The 20,332-nt window shown below is 55.6% G+C and overlaps 1 protein-coding gene and 1 pseudogene across 3 annotated transcripts in view; both read left to right on the top strand.

Moving 5' to 3' along the window:
* SLC45A4 (solute carrier family 45 member 4) overlaps positions 1 to 17,052 on the top strand; it is a 98,159-nt gene extending 81,107 nt beyond the window's left edge. Inside the window, exons 3-9 of one of the 2 annotated variants that reach the window (XM_030795515.1) lie at positions 2,450 to 2,638; positions 4,440 to 4,619; positions 5,240 to 6,261; positions 7,081 to 7,180; positions 8,301 to 8,512; positions 11,694 to 12,053; positions 12,548 to 17,052. In XM_030795515.1, coding sequence (XP_030651375.1) covers positions 2,450 to 2,638; positions 4,440 to 4,619; positions 5,240 to 6,261; positions 7,081 to 7,180; positions 8,301 to 8,512; positions 11,694 to 12,053; positions 12,548 to 12,955 — 2,471 coding nt within the window. In that variant the 3' untranslated portion in view covers positions 12,956 to 17,052. Of the gene's footprint in view, positions 1 to 2,449; positions 2,639 to 4,439; positions 4,620 to 5,239; positions 6,262 to 7,080; positions 7,181 to 8,300; positions 8,513 to 11,693 lie in introns of both variants that reach the window. The other variant, XM_030795516.1, reaches the window with a different exon arrangement.
* LOC101178561 lies at positions 12,110 to 17,057 on the top strand (annotated as a pseudogene). Its single transcript, XR_004026257.1, has one exon. The product of XR_004026257.1 is annotated as an uncharacterized LOC101178561 (transcript).
* Positions 17,058 to 20,332: the final 3,275 nt, after the last annotated feature.

Below are 20,332 nucleotides of genomic sequence, written 5' to 3'. Positions count from 1 at the left end.
GCAGCAGTAAAGAGAATCTTTAAAGCAGCCAGACAAAAAAAAGATCCATGACATACAAGGGGACACTCATGGGAATCACCACAGCCGCCCTGTCAGAAACCATGGGTTTCAGAACACAGTGGATCACATCTTCAAAGATCTGGGCTGGGAGGAATTAACCCAGAATTCTGTGTGCAGCAAAAATATTCTTCAAGAGTAAAAGTGTAATAAAGAGAGTTCAGACAGAATCCAAGAGCATTTGTCGTCAGCAGAAGCCCCTCCTATTAGAAATGCTAAAAAAAAACTACAGAAAATCCTTCAGGATTAAGCGAAGGGCTATCAGATGAAAAGTCAGAGTTTTCAGAAAGGAAAGAGGACTGCTGGAAGTGGTCAAGTGGTTTGGTTCAAGTCAGCTAGTGTTCAAGCCCTCTGGGGGTCACAGGTCCCATCAGGTGTCAGACTGGGGGGAGTGGTGGAGAGAGGAGTGAGCAGCTATGGCCCTCTGGGGGCATGGTCTCTCGTGAGTGCGTGTGGGTGGCCAAGGTGGCTTCAATGCTGTGTGGAAAACGCAGGACCTAGCGTGCCCAGGGTTGGCGGGGGCCTCCTGGGTGGATGTCCCCCAAGGAGTTTGAAAAGTGACAGCAGGAGGGATTCCCAGGCAGGGAGGTGAGAACCAGCCTGCTGCTACAGGAGACACCCAGAGCCCTTCTGGGTGCCCAATCCAGAGGAGCCAGGACCGCACACAGGCTCTGCAGCTCTGCGAGGGGCTGCTTGGCACGGGTCTACCGACGTCTATTGGTACAGTCTGCATGTGGTGGGAGTAATAACCGCTTCCCATTCTTTCTGAAGTTTTGAGTGTTGCACCCTCTGCGTAGTTTTGATAAAGAGACTTTTCTGAGAAATAGGCTTCCTGATGGATAATTATTAACAAGGGCAGGGACTCGGTTCCGGTGCAGCTGAGGAACCCAGGCCTGCCATGTAAACTCTCACCCATCCAGCGGACACGCTTCACAGACTTCTCGTTTCCTGAAACATCAGTCCTTTCTGCTGACTTCAAGTAGGAATAAAATTCACCCTTCCTGAAGTTGTGTGCAGTGCAAAGGTCAAAGCAAACACCTTAAATTCTGGGCCGAATGCATAAATACTTTAGTGGGCACATTAGCTATAATTTTGAAAGGTGTTTCCCTCCTCCTGTGAAAATGATTTCCTCCTCCCACACAAGTTTATTTTTCTTGCTAGTTCAACACAATATTCTCAATGGCTTTTGGCAGTGTAAAATGTTAGCCAGATGAGCCGCTGGCGTGCCAAGCACCTTTATTTTGTAAGGAAGTGTTTTACTGGCGTACAACGTGGGGAGAGGGCGCAGATCTCAAGTCCCCTCCGGGATGAATTGGCACCACGTGACTGGAGCGGGGGCTCCCAACCAGATCAAGAACAGACACCCGACCCCGCTTCAGCCACTGCCCCCTGCCAAGGGCAACCGGCACCCGAGTTCTCACAGTGGAGAGTCCTTTCCGCGCCTTTGGACATCACGCAACAGGCGTCAGAGGTGCGTGGTCGTCTCTGTGGCTGCTTCGCTCAGCGCCGTGAGTGGGCTTGTGCGCACGGCTGCACAAGGCGGCCGCTCGTTCCCATGCTGTGGTGCTTGTGACTGTGCCGACATTGTGTGCCTGCCTGGTTGGTGATGGACACGTGGGTTTCTGTGATAGGGAGGCAGCGTGTAAACTCAGGGACGGAGTTTGAAATCAGGTAGCCCTGGGCTGGAATCCTAGCTGTGTTTCCTGGGGTAGATTGCCCAACCTCTCTGAGCTTCAGTTTCCCTGTCTACAATAGGCACAGTATTTCCTACCTCCCTGGGTGGTCAGGAAGGAGAATGTGAGTGTGACAGGTGCCATCTGCAACCCCTTGGCTCCAGCTGGAGACACTCGTGGTGCATCCTCCCGCCCCCACTCAGTAGCCACACAGAACAGCCTTTTGCTGGCTGTGGGGACCCTCTGCAGGACCCTCTGTGGTACATTTTCAGCCAGTGAGGTCCAGAAGTCATGGGCCCTTCCTGCCTCTGTGAAGCTGCAATCACTGTCCTGCTCTTGTAGACTGTCTGGTGTCGAGGGACAGTGGCCCTGTGCCTGCCACCCTCAGAGTGGCCTTCAGCAGCCCCGGCGGGGCGCCCTCCATGTGCCTGCACAGTCAGCGTGTGCTGCCCCTTACACTGGGGCCCATGCAGGTGGGCCCACTGGGGCCTGGCAGCTTTTCTCCGGCCACCTGATGCTTCCAGTTGGGGCCGGGTTGGTTTCAGGTCATCCGGCCTTGCAGAAAAAGGGAAGTCTACCCCGTGGGGGAAAAACCTGGGCAGGGGATGTGCGCATGCGTGCATGTACGCAGAGGCGCCTGCCTGCCGCGGGGCTCCCAGGCAGACTGTGGCAGGGCCTGGCCAGTGCCCGCGTGTGCGACGGCTCCGTGTCCCTTGCAGGCCTTCCGGAGCAGTACTACAGCCTCACCTGGTTCCTGAGCCCCATCCTCGGCCTCATCTTCACGCCTCTCATTGGGTCTGCGAGCGACCGGTGCACCCTGAGCTGGGGCCGCCGGCGGCCCTTCATCCTCGCCCTCTGCGTTGGCGTCCTCTTTGGCGTTGCACTTTTCCTTAACGGCTCTGCCATCGGTAAGTTTCTCGGCCACACCTGGCGTCCTCATAACACAGACGGGGTCCCGGCCCTGGGTAGCCCCTCTCAGTAAAAGCTGAATGGTGTTGAATATTCAGGCGGACCCTCTGTGGGCCTGGCTGGGCTGCCGGGGCCGCCCCGGCGGTGACCACCCGTGGCGGTGACCACCCCTGGCGGCGCCGAGGCCGGCCCCATGTGGGAAAGCCGGAGGAACCTGTTCACAGGGAAACGCTTCCTGTTGTGATCATTTGTTTTTAATGCGTATCTGACACCACACGTCCTGTTTCCAGCATTCTTTCAGAAATTATCTTTTCTTTTTTTGTTCTCCTTTTCTTCGACTTGGTGTTAAAATGTCCAGAACCTGGTTTGATGTTTGTGTTTTGCCTTCTTGGTGGTTGTTTTCTTTTGAATTAAAGCAACTCTGTGTGGGAAAATAGTTTTTGCCTTGAGGGCACCCATCAAAACTGTTAAAACATTTTCCTGGCAAGAACTTTTTGAGACAGAGGAGCTTAATCTGTGTTCTGAACTAGAGGAACTTGCCCCAGGTCTGCACTGATGCGGAGGGAGCTGAGGGAGTTGAGTGGCAGGAGGAGAGGCCCCAGGACGCTTCTCAGAGCCTGAGTGGGCACTGGCCGCGGGGTGGGCTTTGTCACCAACAGGCGATGCCTCTGATTGTGTGTGGGGCTGCGGCTGCCCTGGTGCCTGCTGGGCGCGGAGCTGCCGGCCCCCTGCCTGTCTGTGTCCCCCGGGAGCAGCCCTCCCCTCCCCACTATTACTGAGATGCAGCAGGAACAACGTGGCTTCCCAGGGCTGTGTCCTTAGGGGTGCTCCTGCCCAAATGTGACCCAGATGGCAGCCAGCTTGGGAGCCCCAGCCCCTCTGCCTCGCAGCCATCACCTGCCCATGGTCTGAGGAGGCCAGCAAGGACCACCTGGGCAGAAAGCCCTTCTCCCGTGCCTCCCACGGGGCAGGTGTGTCTGCGTTCAGGCCTGGGTCCCAGGCCCTGGCCCGCAATTCCTCTCATCTTGTCAGGAGGGCACTGCTTGTCTCCCTGGTGGGAAATAGAGACCCAAGGTGAGCCTCAGCCATCAACATTGGATTCAGGGTCAGATCCGGATTCAGGGTCAGACTCCCCTGAGACAGGAGGGACATGGGTGGGGACAGCTGCTTTTGAGTGCCGGCAGCCCACTGCAGGAGGACTCGTAGGTGAGGTGAGGCCACTGGCATCTTTCTCTCCAGAGCCATGTCTCCTGAACCCAGGCCGCCCCGAGAACTTGCGTGCAAAGCCCCCAGAGTTTGGGGTGTCATTTCCTTTCAGAACTAGAGCAGGCCCAGCAAGACCCCCTGCGCCTGCCTCACGAAGCCTCATCAGTGTCCCCTGCAGGTTGTCTGTGGCATGAGCGCCTTTTCCCGTGGGCGTCCGCACTACCATGTGTGGCCTTCTTAGCGACAGTGAATTCGTGCTTCCAGCACAGCAGCCGTCCTCTGACGGCCAGGGTAGAAAGGTACATTCTTCCCCTTTCTATTTGAAAAACGTCAAGGGCAAGTAAACCCTTGGAGGTCCGATAAACAGCTAACCGAATGGGGAGGAAAACCCTGGAACCCACGGAAGTGCGTGGTACAAAGCCCAACTCCTTTCCGCTGCCTCTGTGACTAAGAGCCTCTCTCTCTTGCACAGGAAGGCTGGCATGGTTTTGTGGCCGTGCCCCTCCGCATGCCCCTTCCATGTGGCTGTTTGCTCTCAGGCCCACCCTGGCCAGTGCTTGAGGACCTGACCGCCCTCCCGTGTGCTCTGTGCAGGTCTGGCCCTCGGCGATGTCCCCAACCGGCAGCCCATCGGCATCGTGCTCACGGTGCTGGGGGTGGTGGTCCTGGACTTCAGCGCCGATGCCACCGAGGGGCCCATCCGCGCCTATCTGCTGGACGTGGTGGACAGCGAGGAGCAGGACATGGCCCTCAACATCCACGCCTTCTCTGCCGGTAACGCTCCCACACCGAGGCTGGGTGGCCGGGGCCCAACGTGCCCGGGCCCGGTGTGGGGAGGGGACAGGAGCCTGTGTTGTCAGCGCCGCCTCATCAGGCTGCATGGAGGGTTGAGGCAGTGGGCAGGGTCTTAGGGCTGGAAGGTAACCAGGGGCAGCCCCTCCTGACCACTGAGCACAGTGGGGCCAAGGCACTGAGGAGCCTCAAGGGGCAGGAGGCCAGGCCTGCAGAGGGTGACGTGCATGCTTGCACAGTGAACCCCCCAGCCCTGCACTGACCTTGCCCTCCAGCAGGGCAGTACTCCCATCCAGGGTGAACGTGGCCAGCTCCGTATGCAGAGGGAACGCCCTTCAGTGCAGAGAGGCGCACACTTGTGTCCATCCTGGGGTAGTCTGCCCTTCATTGATCAAGGGGCACTTCTGTTGGGTCAGAATTCTCAGACCCAGCGGCAGCTACAGTTTCTTGTTTTGTTTTTCCTACTGCTTTCTCCTTCTCCATCCCCTGACTCTTATCATGAGGGCAGCCCCGGCCCCCTGTTAGAGGGAGAGGCCCTCCCAGAGCTTTCCCCCTGTGGCCTGGTGCCACGGGCTCACCGGCTGCCGCTTCCTCCCACGCAGGCCTCGGCGGAGCCATCGGCTACGTGCTGGGTGGGCTGGACTGGACCCAGACCTTCCTGGGCAGCTGGTTCCGGACCCAGAACCAGGTGCTCTTCTTCTTCGCCGCCATCATCTTCACAGTGTCCGTGGCCCTGCACCTGTTCAGCATCGAAGAGGAGCAGTACAGCCCACAGCAGGAGCGCAGCGCTGAGGAGCCCGGCGCCCTGGATGGGGGCGAGCCGCACAGCGTCCCTGCCTTCCCAGACGAGGTGCAGTCGGAGCACGAGCTGGCCCTGGACTACCTGGATGTGGGCATCATGCGCAGCAAGAGCGACTCGGCGTTGCACGTGCCGGACACCGCGCTGGACCTGGAGCCCGAGCTGCTCTTCCTGCACGACATCGAGCCCTCCATCTTTCACGATGCCTCCTACCCTGCCACCCCCCGCAGCACCAGCCAGGAGCTCGCCAAGACCAAGCTGCCCCGCCTGGCCACCTTCCTCAAGGAAGCTGCCAAGGAGGACGAGACCTTGCTGGATAATCACTTGAATGAAGCTAAAGTCCCAAACGGAAGTGGCTCCCCCACAAAAGATGCCCTCGGCGGCTACACCAGGGTGGACATGAAGCCCTCGGCCACGTCGAGCTCCGTGCGGCGGCGGCGGCATGCGTTCCGCAGGCAGGCCTCCAGCACCTTCTCCTACTATGGCAAGCTTGGGTCCCACTGCTACCGCTACCGGCGCGCCAACGCGGTGGTGCTGATCAAGCCGTCGCGCAGCATGAGCGACCTGTATGACATGCAGAAGCGGCAGCGGCAGCGGCACCGGCACCGGAACCAGAGCGGGGCCACCAACTCCAGTGGGGACACCGAGAGTGAGGAGGGGGAGGGCGAGACCACCGTGCGCCTGCTGTGGCTCTCCATGCTGAAGATGCCCAGGGAGCTGATGCGGCTGTGCCTCTGCCACCTCCTCACCTGGTTCTCTGTCATTGCCGAGGCCGTGTTCTACACCGACTTCATGGGCCAGGTCATCTTCGAAGGCGACCCCAAGGTGAGTGCTCAGCCACCGGAGTGGGGCCGTTCTCTCTGCCCACCTGCGGCTCACTGAGAAGCTCACGGGCTGGGCTGGGGGGCCTCTCCCTCGTGCCCACGCGTGTCAGGGAGGCCGCATGGTGCCTCCTGTGCAGGTGAGGGACCCGCGGCAGGCAGCTGGCCCATGCGCGCCTCTGGGAACTTGGTGGGGGCCATCTTGGGGTCACGGGGTGTGTTGCAGTGAGGCCTGCGGTGAGCAGTCGTGAATGCTGATTCTGGTGTAAACGGGGTGTCTGTTACTGTGTGTCAGATGACCCCAAAACGGCAGCTAAGATAATGGCCTGCTGTTGACCATGCCAGGCTCATTAGCGCCTCTTCTGGTCCCTGTGGTAACAGCTGGGTCACACCTGTGGCTGCGTTTGCCAGGAGAACCAAGGTGCCCTCAGCACACGCTCGGGCCTCCTGTCTCCATACGGTCCCTCCCTTTCTGGTCCAGTCTGAGCTGCTCCATACAGTGGCTCCGAGAGGGCCACGGCGGAGGCTGCGGGAGCATCACTTCTGCAAGTCCAGACCAGCCCAGACTGGGGACCGGGGAGCACACAGAACACTCCGCCTCTTGCTGTGCTGGCAGTCACATCACAGACCATTCATGGTCTGGGAGGCATGGAAATGCTTTACAGATAGCAACTGACTTGGGCTGGGCTCTCCTCCTGGATGGGACTTTCCTGTCACCGCTCTTAGAATGAGCAGCCGGCCAGCAGTTCCCATGGGAAATACGCTCCTGGCCTGGAGGGCCCAGCAGATGCCCTCGTCAGCCCCCGTCTCATTTCCGGAACAGGCCCCCTCGAACTCGACCACCTGGCAAGCCTACAACGCCGGGGTCAAGATGGGCTGCTGGGGCCTGGTCATTTATGCCGCCACTGGTGCTATTTGTTCAGGTAAGAGCTCCCCAAGTCAGGTCAGCACTCGCACCCCAGAAAACTCTCAGCGATTAGAAATGCGGGCGAGAGAATCCTGCACCTTAGAAGCTGGGGCCATCAGTCGCACTGACTTCTGGGTCCCTCAGAACAGGGCCGCCCCTTGGGGAGAAGCATCCACATTCCCATTTGCTCATTTTAGGGAAAAGGCCGCTGTGGCTATGGGCTGGCACCAGGAGCAGTGTGGTTCCGAGACCCCTTTGGGGCCTGTCCTGCTTGTGTGGTCCCATGATGCTGTCCCACGTCAATGGCGCCTCCAGACACGCTGTCTCTGGCCCCAGCACTGGAGGCCTGGCGATCAGAGCGGTGGAGGCGCAGGGCCCAGGCACATTTCACCCTGAGGGATGGGGCCGGGCGGCAGGCTTCCGTCCTGCAGCGAGGCTCACCAGGAACCAGGGGTAATTGGCTCAGGGGTCTCTGAGCCGAGTGCGAATCGGGCTGGCCCGCCTGGACTCTGAACATGGGGAAGGCCAGCTTCATTTCGGCCTGAGCTGGATGTGAGGATGGCCGAAGTAAATGCCTCTTGGTCAGCGGCAGCTGGCGCATTGGTAAACGGCGTTGCCACCACTTGAACAGAGGAATTCTTAGCGGAGTGCTTTCCCAGAGGAGGTGCCGTCTGAGCCACCGCATCAGGAAGGGTGAGGGAAGAACAGAGCGGTGCCCATGAGAAAAACCAGCAAAAATGCGCGTTCCCGAGGCAGGACTGTCCACTGCTGCCCACATCAGGAGAAGAAACCATCCTGGGTGTATGGCCAGAGAAGGCCACTGAGTGGGCCCAGATTGGCCTGGCAGGGCAGGGGGCCTGTGGGAGCTGCAGGAAGGGCGGGGTCATGGGGTCTGGGACAAGGAGGGCCAACTTCTGTCTGTGGTGCTGGAGCCACTGGGCATCCCACCGGGCCCGTGAGCTACAAACACGTGCCGGAGGCCTGTGCCAGCTGTGCCTGCCTGAGCGGGTCTGGGTTCAGCTGGAAGGGGTGGAGGTCAGGGGGATGTGGGGGGGGCGAGGGGAGGGATGGTGGAGGGAGCCTGACAGGAGCCAGCCACCTGCCCACCGTCCTTGTCCCTGTGCCCCTCTCTGCAGCCCTGTTACAGAAGTACTTGGACAACTATGACCTGAGCGTCAGGGTGATCTACGTGCTGGGGACGCTGGGCTTCTCCGTGGGCACAGCCGTGATGGCCATGTTTCCCAATGTCTACGTCGCCATGGTCACCATCAGCACCATGGGCATCGTCTCCATGAGCATCTCCTACTGCCCGTACGCCCTGCTGGGCCAGTACCACGACATCAAGCAGGTGCGTCCACCGTAGCCCTGAGAGCTGCGCTCCAGCCTCCTGAGTGCCTTCTCTCCACACAGAGCAGAGCCCTGTGCTTCCCCGGGGGGGACGTTCATGACACAAATGGCCCTCCTCCCTCTCCGGTTCTGAGATGGCCCCTTCCAAAGCCCACAGAGCCACCACCTGTCCCTAGTCGGTCCCTGGCCACAAAGGGTCTTCTCCTTCAGCTGCCCCCACCCCCCAGCACCTCCCAGAGGCTTCTGGAGGCAAAAGCACTGTCCCTGCCCCTTTGGGCCCCTCAGGCCCAGTCACGTTTCCCCAAGGGGGATGCTCCAGCCCAGCCTTGTCCACTTGGATGGGAGGAAAGCCACCCAGGTATGCCTAGACTTCCTGGTGGCCACATTTAGAAAATGAAAAGGCCAGTGAAAGCCATTTTCATAGCATATTTTATTTAACCTGGTGTATCTAAAACATTATTTCAACATGTACTCTACATGAAAAAAGTCATCGAGATACCTTACACTCTTGCTAATGGTCAAAATGGTGTGTATGTTACATCAGAGCACATCACAGATGAGACAAGCTTTATCTCAAATGCTCGGTAGCCACAGCACAGGCAGACTCTTGGCTGTTTCTGGACTTTATGCAGCCGAAACATCTGGCTTCCACTCACATGCTTGCTGGCAGCAGCACGGCCAGCCTTTTCATGTCACAGTGTGTGGCCGGATGCACCCTGCTTCTTGAGCCTTTGGGTGCTTCCAGGTTGGGGCCGTCACAGGTAGCACTGCAGGAACGTCCCTTGCCACAAACACCTCCAGTTGTGCCTGTGCTCTTGGTTGACAGTCTCCTTGGAGTAGATGTGGTGTGTGTGGTTTGAGGTAGGGGTTCATGACTTTTATTTTTTCCCCTACATAAGGGTGTCTGCCCAGGTCATGACCCAGCGCTGCTCCCTGCCCCTCTGTGCAGTGCCGCCTTTGCCATAAAGTGGGCTTCCGTGTAAGCATGTGTTTCTGCTCTCTTCTCTTCCGCTAGTCTGTCTATTCTTGGACAAATGTCAACTGTCTCAAACTAGCTTTATAATAAGTCCTGAAAACTGGTAGTAGAAATCCCTCAACTTCGTTCTCCTTCAAGATTGTCTTGGCTATTCTTAATCATTTATTTGTCATCTAAATGTTAGATTCAGCTTCTGGGCTTTTAAAATTAAGAACAAATTACATGAGTCGATTTGGGGAGAGTGAATGACTTTGTAGTATGGAACTTCCTAAGTGTGACATACCCTTCTATTATTAATCCTCAGTGCATCAGTGTGACATACCCTTCTATTATTAATCCTCAGCACATCTGGAGATTCTTTGGGCCATCTACTTACACAGCCACATCATCTGTGTCTAATGAGCTCTGTTTTCTCCTTCCTGATCCTTCGTACCTGTTACTTATTTTCCTTGCCTTCTTGGAATGGCTGGAACCTCCAATACTAAATACATAGAAGTGGTGTTTGCTCTTTCAAACTCAACAAGGGAGTATTTAATATCTTACTAGAAAGTATGATGCTTTTTTTTTTTTTTTTTTTGAGAGACGGAGTCTCGATCTGTCACTCAGGCTGTAGTGCAGTGTGGTGCAATCTTGGCTCACTGCAACCTCTGCCTCCTAGCTACTCAGCCTCCTGAGTAGCTGGAATTACAGGCACACGCCACCACACCTGGCTAATTTTTGTATTTTTAGTAGAGACAAAGTTTTACCATGTTGGCCAGGCTGGTCTCAAACTCCTGACCTCAGGTGATCCACCCATCTCGGCCTCCCAAGGTGCTGGGATTACAGTGGTAATCCCAGTGGAAGCCACTGCACCGAGCCCAGAGTATGATGCTTTAATTTGTGTTTTTCTGAGAATGTGTCCATTTCATCTGCACTTTCAAAATTATTAGCATTAAATTGTTCTCTTATGATCTAATGTGATAGAACCTATAGTGATAACACCTTTTTCCTCCCGTATTAGTTATCTGAGACTTTATTGGTTTTATTTGTGTTTCAAAGACTTTTGGCATCCCAGTCCTCCCTGCCGCGTGTCTGCGTGCTTGTGCGTTCATTGCTGCCCTTTGCTGTCCCCTGCCTTCCGTTATGTCTTGGTTTAATTTGCTGTTGCTCATTTCTTACTCTGATTTCCAGCCTAATATTTGCATTTAAGGTCAGTTTCCCTCTACACATACCTTTGGCTGCACCATGCAGGTTTTAATGTTGTGTTTTCTTTTAAAAGATTTTTATAATTTTCGTTGTGATTTCTATTTTGAACCATGAATTATTTAGAAGGACATTGATGAATTTCTGACATTTGGGCTTTTTCCAGTTGTCCTGTTGTTACTGATTTCCAGTGTGACTCCTTAATGGCCAGAGAACATACCCCATGTGATTGCAGCCTTACAGTTAGCTGAGGCTTCCTTTGTGGCCCAGCACATCACGCGTGTTGGTAAATGTTCCATGTACGCTTGGAAAGAATGTGGGTCCTGCACCTAGTGCCCCGTCTCTGTCAGTGAGGTCAGCCTTGACATTGCTTAGCTCTTCTCTTACTGCTTTTGTCTATTTTATGAAAGGTATATTACGGTCTCTCACTGTGATTATGGTACACACATTTAGAGCTGCTTTGTTTTTTAGCTTCTTAGTGGACTGACCTTTTTTTCACTGTCTCTAGGAAAAAGCCTTTGCGGAGATGCTAATAGTAGTAATATATGTACAGCAGCTTTCTTTTGTATCTTTGTGCAAGAAACACAAGTGAAACTGCTCACTCTTTCCGTGGGTCCAGCCTTTGTTGCACATGGCCACCTGCAGTTATACTTTGGGAGGCATCAACCTGGGCTCTCCTGCTGGAGACCACCAGGGCGAGGGGGAGCCCGCCTGGTGGAGCCTGGCCCTGCCACCTCTCCTTGAGACTGGAGGCCAGGTTCCTGGGAAGCCCGCATCCCGATCGGATTGACAGAGTTGCTTCCACGCCTGCCCTCTCCTTGAGCTAGAACTTCCCACCTCTCCCGCCTGCACAGTGCTGGGCAGGAGCTGGGGGTTGAGGGTACTCAGGCAGGAGTGGTTGCCAAGAGACTCGGTGGAAGACAGGTCATGTTTCCTGGCTTCTGGGTTAATACTCACAGTTTTGAAGCGCTGGTGGCGGCTACCTTCTCCAGCCACTCACCACCTCGTGTTTCCTCTCTTGCAGTACGTCCACCACAGCCCCGGGAACTCCAAGCGAGGGTTTGGCATAGATTGCGCCATCCTGTCCTGCCAAGTGTACATCTCACAGATCCTGGTGGCCTCTGCCCTCGGGGGCGTGGTCGACGCTGTGGGGACTGTCCGCGTCATCCCCATGGTGGCCTCTGTGGGCTCTTTCCTGGGCTTCTTGACGGCCACATTCCTGGTGATCTATCCCGATGTGTCAGAGGAGGCCAAGGAGGAGCAGAAAGGCCTGTCTTCCCAGTTGGCCGGCGAAGGCGGGGCCGGCGGGAACAGCGAAAAGCCCACCGTGCTGAAGCTCACGCGGAAGGAGGGCCTGCAGGGACCGGTGGAGACGGAGTCCGTGGTCTGAGCCGCACTCCAGTTTATACACATCCTACCGGGCGGGCGGGCGGGCGGGCGGGTGGCGGGGCCAGGCCACGGGCGGGAGCAGAGACACCGCGGAGCCCTGCAGATGCTGTGGCCGACCCGGCAGTGCGGGCCAGAGCCTCTCCGCCCCCATAGCCACAAGTAGTCTAGGGTAGGTTTGAGCTACTAGGCAAATACCACACTAACCACTTTTTCGATAATTAAAAAAATCATTTGAAATATTTTTTTTAATTGAAAAAGATCTTTTAATTTCAGCTCTTTTATTCTGCAGGTATATTATTCTGCATGTTTTAAAATTATATAAAACATTTGTGTAGACAATAAGCAATTTAGAAAAAATAAGATTTTGCATTTCTAAAATTATAATTGAAAACAAAATCTGACATTCTCTGCTATGTCTTATCTGAATGCTTCAGATAATGGTAGTGTAGTCAGTGACTAAAATATTTTTATCAAATTTCCTCTCTGTAGACGCCTGCAGGTATTGACGTCTGTCAGATCTCGTCACATTGGCTGGTGCTGCAGCTGTTGGAGAGTATTTTTCTTTATGATTATTTTAGAAAAAAAAACTTTCCTTTCCACAATGTGGTTTTCTTAGAAGAACAACGTATCTTCTCTTCCTCAGCGAGTTTGACACATTGTGCCCAGGGCAGCCCTGTCCTTGGGCAGTGGCCGCACACCAAAGCTGGGAGGAGGCTGGTCCGGGGGGCCTGGGCGGAAGACAGTGATTTGCAGGGGCGGCTCCCAGACACCCTGCCCAGGGATGGGCTGGGCACCACCTGGGGGCGGAGCGTGAGCTCCAGACGAGCTCCTGCGTGCGCGTGTGTGTCTGCGCCCACCTACGTGACCCTGCTCGTCCCGTCTGAAGGACTCTCCTAGGAGGCCAGGTTGCCCCTCCAGACCCCTCCCAACGTCAGGGGGAAGGAAACGTTGACTTTCACTGCACTTTGATTCGTCTCTAAACCATTTGCTGGGGATTCCTGAGACCAGAGCTCCCGGCGGGCCCTGCCTCCCAAGTCCCGCCGCAAGGCTACCTCGGGTGTGTGGATGTGCGAGGGCCTCCCCCGCGTGCGTAGGGGACATGCGTGCTGGAACCTGTCAGAACTCCATGCCTTCCTCGCCTGCTCACCTGCTCACCTGCTCGACGCTGGAGTCAGGACAGGTGCAAGGGGAAGCATACATCTGGGACAGCTAAGGCCCGTGTCACCGGAGGGCTCTGCACAGTCGTTCTGGTTTCAGCGAATAAGCAAAACTCGGGCAAGTACTGCAGCTATTTGGAAATGTTTTCCAAACCACAGTCTCTTTAGAACTAAGCCGTTTCTGCTCTTCTGATGTGAAACGGTCGGTGTAAGCTTACTGAGATCAGGAGACAGGGAGGCCTCACACATCACACAGATAAAGTCAGACAATTGTAATACTTTTGCTGCCTCAAGTTGTTTTTTAAATAAAGAACTTTGAAATGCATGAGAACCATGCTGCAATATGATCATTCTAGAGCAAATATATATACACACATATATATATTTCAAGATGAAACTAAAGCAGTTTTTAAATAAATTACTTGAATTTTCTGTGTATTTAAAGGAACGACTGTTTAATGTACTTGATGGGCCTCTGGTCTTGCCGTGTCTCCTGCCACTGGTGGCACTTCGTAGATTGTGTGTTTGTGTCCGGGTGGCAGTTGGGTACCTGCTCACGCACGGTGCGTCTGCCAGGCCACGGTGTCCCAGGATCGCAGAGGACTGACTTCAAGACTTCAAGAACATTTTCTGGATGTGTGGAAACTTGAGAATGGCCTTGTGAATCTCGTGCTTGGACAGGGCAAGTCCGACTACTGAAAGTGCCGCCAGCTTTGCTGCGAGCCCTCCGGCCAGCGGGAGTCCCGTGGGCTGGGCACTTTGGCCCTTCTCTGGGGGACGGCACCCCTGGCTTCCTCACCTCGGCCGAGCGTCCGTGGCAGCTCACTCTATGCAACTTGATCCTCTAGTGGCTTTAAGACTGTAGACCCCCTCTCTGAGACCTGGCTGTACTTGTCAGGATCTCGAGGCGCAGTCCCCGTCTTAGCTGGTTTCTCCGGCTTCTCGTCCTGACTGTAAAACAGACGGAGGCAAGAGAGCAGCGGATATGGGATGGCAGTGGCCTGACCCGAATCAAGATCCGACCCAAACCACACCAAACGTGGGTTCATCTGGGGGCCACCCCTTGCCCAAGGCTTCCCACCCTCACCTGAAGGCCCAGGGGCCGGATCCAGGACTCACCAAAGCCGATTCCTCACCAGCTGGGAGTGCAGAAGTCTCAGGGCCTGGCTGTGACTTGATTTTTAGGAGAAAGAGGGGCTTCACAACCCCCCTCTGAACAGTGTGTTAACCCTTGAGATCCCAGCCTCGACTAATCTGAAGTAAGGACAACAAAGGCCATTCAGTGCCCTCCACGTGGCCTTGCCACAGTCACTGTCAGTATGAACGCGCCGGACACCAGTGCCAGCCAGGGACAGGCGTGACTGCTGTGTGCTCCTCGGTGACAGGAGTCAGTGGCTGCACACTTTGTAGATTCGTCAAGCTATCAGCACTTCAGGTGTTTGCAAGCAAAGCCCTTAGTGTGCAGGTCAGTGTGTGGACCCCAAATGAGGGGACCACGGGGGCTGGGGTCCAGGGTCAGTAGAGTCGGTTTCTGGAGCTGCCTTCCTGGGAGGCAGGTGCAGGTGACCAGGGCTCTTGCGGTGTGTGTGGGCCCGGCCTGACCACAGCGAGGACCAGGTCGCCACATCTTTAGCCTCAACCCTTCCCTTGCACTGAGATTATTTCCAGATTGCACTCACTTGAAACTGTCCGTGTCGTCACCTTGTGTCTTAAGGGAAGCCGAGAAGAAGGGCAGGTGGGCAGGCTGTCTTGTCTGCAAAGCATCATTGCGCCCGCAGCTTGCATTGGTCAGGCTGCAGCTCAGGTGTCTGTGGCTTCTAACCTTGTACCTCAGATAGATGCAGTACCAAGGCGGAGCTGGGGACACTGGTCAGTGTCAAAGGGGAGGCGCTCTGGCTGGCAGCCTTGCCCGAGAGGACGAGGAGGCCGTGCCGGCGCCCGCTGGGGAAGCTGGCCAGCCATCCAGCAGCTGGAGTTGGGCTCATGGCACCCTTGGGGTGTGGGCTGTGCAGGCTGGTGGCCCGGGTGCCTCTGCACGCTGACTGGAGTGTCAGGCAGGGTGTGTCGGTTGGTCACGTCTTGTGTAATGTGCACAGACCAGTTACCAAACGAGGATAACGTTGGTCTCATTTGTGGTGGTTTTGTTCCCTATACAAGTCAGCTAAGTAAAGACTTTTAACGAGTTTCCCCTTCACACATGGCAGAAGTTTCCAGGTGCAGGAATGCGAGCTGGTGGGAAGGGGCAGAGGTCGTGAGCTCTCGGCTGGGCCGGCCTGCCTGTGCCCCCTTTCCTGGGTCTGTCGGCAGACTGGCATCATGACGTTCCCTGGTGGCTGAAGAGCTAGCTTTGGAGTGTTGTTTTTCTCACTCGCAGGCAGGGGCCTTAGCTGGAATCATCCGACCTACCACTGATCAGGCCAGCGCGGTGTGCTGCCTCTTGGACACCTGTCCTTGAAAGCCTCAGGCCCCTGGGAGAAGCACTCTGTCCAGTCCTGTCCCCGGGGGGAAGCAGGGCCACCGAGCCCTCCTCAGATGGTTAGTGGCTTCCAGCAGCCCTCAGGAGTGTTTGTTGAAGGCCCCAGGTGTGGAGAACTTGGTCTGTGACCACCTAAACCCCAGAGCTGAACAGGACCGTCCTGGCTGCAACAAGAGGGGTGGGGCTGCAGGCCGCCCTTGGCTTTCCCACCGCTGGGGCGGTGATGTTCGGGTGACATGTTTGAAAAATACTCTCAATGATACCAGCTGTTCCCTTCTATGGCTAATGGTTTGTGCAGCCACCAGCGATGGCGGCCGCTATTAGAGACCAGGTTTGTAAAACACCAAATATTGCTGTCCACACTAGACACTCACCGGCTTCAGAAAAGATGGACACCTTTTCCCACGCTGTTTCGCTTCTTAACTTTGGTCCAGCTTTAGCCACCACACAGCGTGCGAGGGACTGCTGCTGTGGAGTCAGTCTTGTTTGTCCCTCCGCCTCCCACCAGCACGCGCTGCTTCTGAGAGACACCAGCTCCCTGCCTCCAAGCCTGGTGCCACAGGCCTGTCGTGAGGGACCCCCGCTTCCGAGAGCTCCTGGGGGGGGCTCTGCCTTTCACCACCTGGGAGAGGTGTCAGTTCAGTTCCGAGTTGAACAAGGCCTGTGCACACAGCATGTTGGGGACCCAGCCTAAAGTTCTTGTCACCTCATGCAAAGCCAGCCATCACTTTCCGGCCAGAGCCCCCAAACCTCAAGGTGGCCCCTTGGCCAGCCCCTCCTTGGGTCCTCCAGGAGGACTGAGCACCCCTCCCAGCAGCATCCCTTGCCCTCCACAGGGCTGCCAGGGGCACGTCGCTCTGTGCCGTGGACTGAGACCATCTCCTGGTGACAGAATGACCCGTTTGTTGGAAATGCCTCATTGCCAGAGAAACTCCCCAGGCATCTCGGAACGAAACTATTTAGTTCCATTGTGAACTGGCCACAGGACAGCTTTTTATCAACTTATTAAGTTGGAGCACTATAATAGCTCTTGCTGATTTAGCAATGGTGTTAAGTGTGTGTTAAACACATGTTACGTTTTATGAGGAGGAGGTCGTAAGGAAGTGTCGTGTCGCTCATGACTCTTTTCTATTAGTTGGGTAACAGTGGCCTCATGTTTGTGTCTGTGTGTACACAGAGCCCTTGGGTTCTGCCCTGTTTCTTTGCCAGGTGAATGTTTGTGGCATGTGCTGCTGTCCGCGCCCCTCTGTCCTGCACAGGGTTCGGCTGTGCAGCGCCCTGATTTCCTCCATGCACAGAGAACCTCCTTGCGTCTGTTCCTCTGTTCCTCTGTGGCTGACTCAATAAACTTTTCCCTCTGACATGATGATGTGGGTGTGTCTGTCACTCTCCTGTGGCCTCCTGCCCTCTGCCTTCCTGGAGCCTAGTGGGTCTAGTGGGCTGTCTGAGGCCTGTGGAGGAGAGCCGGGCCCAAGTACGAGAGCATTTGTTTCCGGAGGCCCGCCAGCTCGCAAATCTGGGGCCTGTCCCTGGAACCCACGCACAGGCCCACTCAGGCGGGGTTGAGGCCTGGGCCTTCTGCAGGCCTGTTCTGGTGGAACCGGGGTGGGGCCGGCGGTCTACCTCTGCTGAAGGGTTCCTGACTGTCCCTGGAGCCAGTGTCTTAAGGAGGCAGCCTGCTTGCTGTTGCTGCCAGCAGGAGTGGCCACGCTGGGATGAGGACGGGGTGGCCCGGTGTGTGCACCTGGTTTTGACGCCCCAGGGGACATACAGGATCCTGGGGCGGCTGGAAGAGCGCTCCATTGACCTTCGTACAGGCAGAGTGAGTCATGTCTGTCCTCTGGCACCCCACTGAGGGCTGTGACTGGCAGTTGGCAGTGAAGGAAATGAAAGGGAGGAGACTTGCCCCAGGTTACCCAGCTGCTGGTGTTTGAATCCGGAAGCGAGTTATCTTCAATGGCTCTTCTGATTTGTGGGGCGTGGAAGGGGTCCCAGCAGGGCCGGGGTGTGGGGTAGAAGGGATCTGCTCAGACTAGGGAGAAAGGGACGAGGGACTTTGATAGTCGGGGGGTGTCACCACGGGGCTACTGGATGGGACCTGCGCAGTTGGGGGCCCACGGAAGCCAGGAGTCTCCGGACCTGGGGATAAGTCCCGGCTGGGCCACTCTGGCGCTGTTACCTGGGCGCCCTGCTGCAAAACGCAGGTTGATCGCCCTGTGGTGGGGACTAAAGGGATGGTCGCGGTCCTTCGGCCAGATGGGAGTGGGGCAGAGAGCCAGGGCCACCCAGACTCTGCACCCAAGACCCCATTTGCCCTCCCAGACCCCGCTTGCTCTCTGGGACCTTGCCCGGGACCCTGCCCGGCGCCCTGGCTGACGCGAGCCTGCGGCGCCCCCTGTCGTCCTCCCGGTGCACGCGGCCCCGCCCTGTCCCGCCCCGCCGTCCCTGGCAGGGAGGGGCTTGGAAGCCTCCGCCCACCACGGCAGGCCCGGCGCCCCCAGACTCGGGGCTGGGCTTTGGGAACACAGGTAGAGGCCCAGGGCGCTGAGGGCGGCGGGACCCAAAATCCAGGCGCTTTCCCCCCAGATGGAGGAGGCAGCGAGCGAGAACAGCTTCCTGCAGGGGACGCCCGGCCACCGCGCCGCAGTCCCACCGCGGCCACAGAGATGCTCCCCGCCCCAGGACAGGCCTGAAGCAGTGGGAGCCCGAGACGCTGGGAGCCCCGCACCCCGGTGGCCGCCCAGGGCCCGCTGCCTATGGGCGGGGAGGTGGAATCGGCACCCCACAATGACCCCCGCCCCCGGGTGGTGGGCGGCCGTGACGGGCGGGGCAGGGGCCAGGGTCGTGTGTTCCCCTGCCCCCCCCCACCACTGCCTCACCTGGCGCGCGGGTGCCTGGGCCACCTGAGCGAGCACTAGACCTGCACCCCGCCAACGCTCCCCCGAGCGACCAGGCTAGGAGGGGACACCCGGCGCTGCACCCCTTTCCTGGCCTTTCCCCAGGATGCTCACCAAGGATGAGCCCTGCGTGCCCAGCGGCCATCACGGGGCAAGAAGTCGCCAAGACAGAATCAGTGCCACAGGCCTCCCATCCCGCAGTCTTTGTTCGTTTCTTTTTGAGAGGGAGTCTCACTTTGTCGCCCAGGCTGGAGTGCAATGGTGCGACCTCAGCTCACTGCAACTTCTGCCTCCCAGGTTCAAGCGATTCTCCCGCCTCAGCCTCCCGAGTAGCTGGGATAATTGACACCCGCACCCGGCTAATGTTTGTACTTTTAGTAGAGGTGCGGTTTCACCACGTTGGCCAGGCTGGTCTCGAACTCCTGACTCAAGTGATCTGCCCGCCTTGGTCTCCCAAAGTGCTGGGATTACAAGCATGAGCCACCGCACCCGACCCGATTTCACATCTTTGTCTCCACACTACTGTTAATTTTTTTAAAACGAAATTTGAACCACTATGCAGAGTTTTGCAACCTACATTTTTTGTTGTTTAGCAAAATATCTTCAACTTTCCTTGTTCCTGCATGTAGACCTACTGCATTCTTTAATAGCTGTTAGCATTCCAGGGTATAACTTCTTTTTTTTTTTTCTTTGAGACAGGGTCTCCTCTGTTGCCCAGGCTGGAGTGCCCAAGGTTGATCGTGGCTCACTGAAGCACCCTGGGCTCTGGCCATCTTCCTGCCTCAGCCAATTGAGTAGCTGGGACTGATGGTGCACACCGCCATGCCCTGCTTTTTTTTTTTTTTTTTTTTTTTTTGGTAGAAATAGGTTTCTCTATGTTGCCTGGGCTGGTCTCAAACTCCTGGGCTCAAGCGGTCCTCCTGCCTCGCTCGGCCTCTCAAAGTTCTGGGATTACAGGTATGAGCCACTGTGCCCGGCCTTCTTTGCCCATTTTTAAATTCAGCTGTTCATCTTGTTATTGATTTGTAAAAACTCTATATATTTTGGATAAAAATTCTTTATCAGATATAGTATTGCAAATATTTTCCTTTTTCCTTAATGATATATTTTGATAAAGTCCAATTTATCCATTTTTTTCTTTAGTGTTTAGCTTTTTTGTTTGCTCTCTCTAGAAAAATCTTTGCACCAAGGTGGCAAAGATGTGCTTGTTTCTAGAGCTTCTAGCTTTACATTTAGGTGGGTGAGCCACCTTGAGTTAAATTATGTGTAGTCAGGTAAGTGTTGAGCTGCTTCCCTTTTCCATACATTTATCCAGTCGTTGCAGCACCATTTGCTGAACAGACTTTCGTTACTGAATTGTCTTGGAATTTTTGTTTTTGTATAGTCAACTGACTTTATGCTTGTGCATCCAGACCCTACATTGTGTTCCACTGATTTAATTACCTATATTTATGTCAAATCCTACCCTGTTTTAATTATTATAGTTTTTCAGTAAAGCATAAAGGTATATGAGTCCTCTAGCTTGAGCCATCCCACCTGGTTTGATCTTCTTTTTGAAGGTTATCTTAAATATTCTACTTGGCATTTCCATATATGTTATAATCAAATTCTCAATTTCTTTTTTAAAAATTATGTTAGCATTTTGATTGGGATTAAATTGAATCTATCAGATCAATTTGGAGATAACTAACATCTTTATAATATTTAATCTCCCAGTCCATGAAAATGGTATATCTTTTATTTC

This window comes from Nomascus leucogenys, chromosome 16, assembly GCF_006542625.1.
Source record: "Nomascus leucogenys isolate Asia chromosome 16, Asia_NLE_v1, whole genome shotgun sequence".
NCBI lineage: Eukaryota > Metazoa > Chordata > Mammalia > Primates > Hylobatidae > Nomascus > Nomascus leucogenys.
The sequence above is the reverse complement of the archived record's forward strand: the minus strand, read 5'-3'. Positions and strand labels throughout refer to the sequence as shown.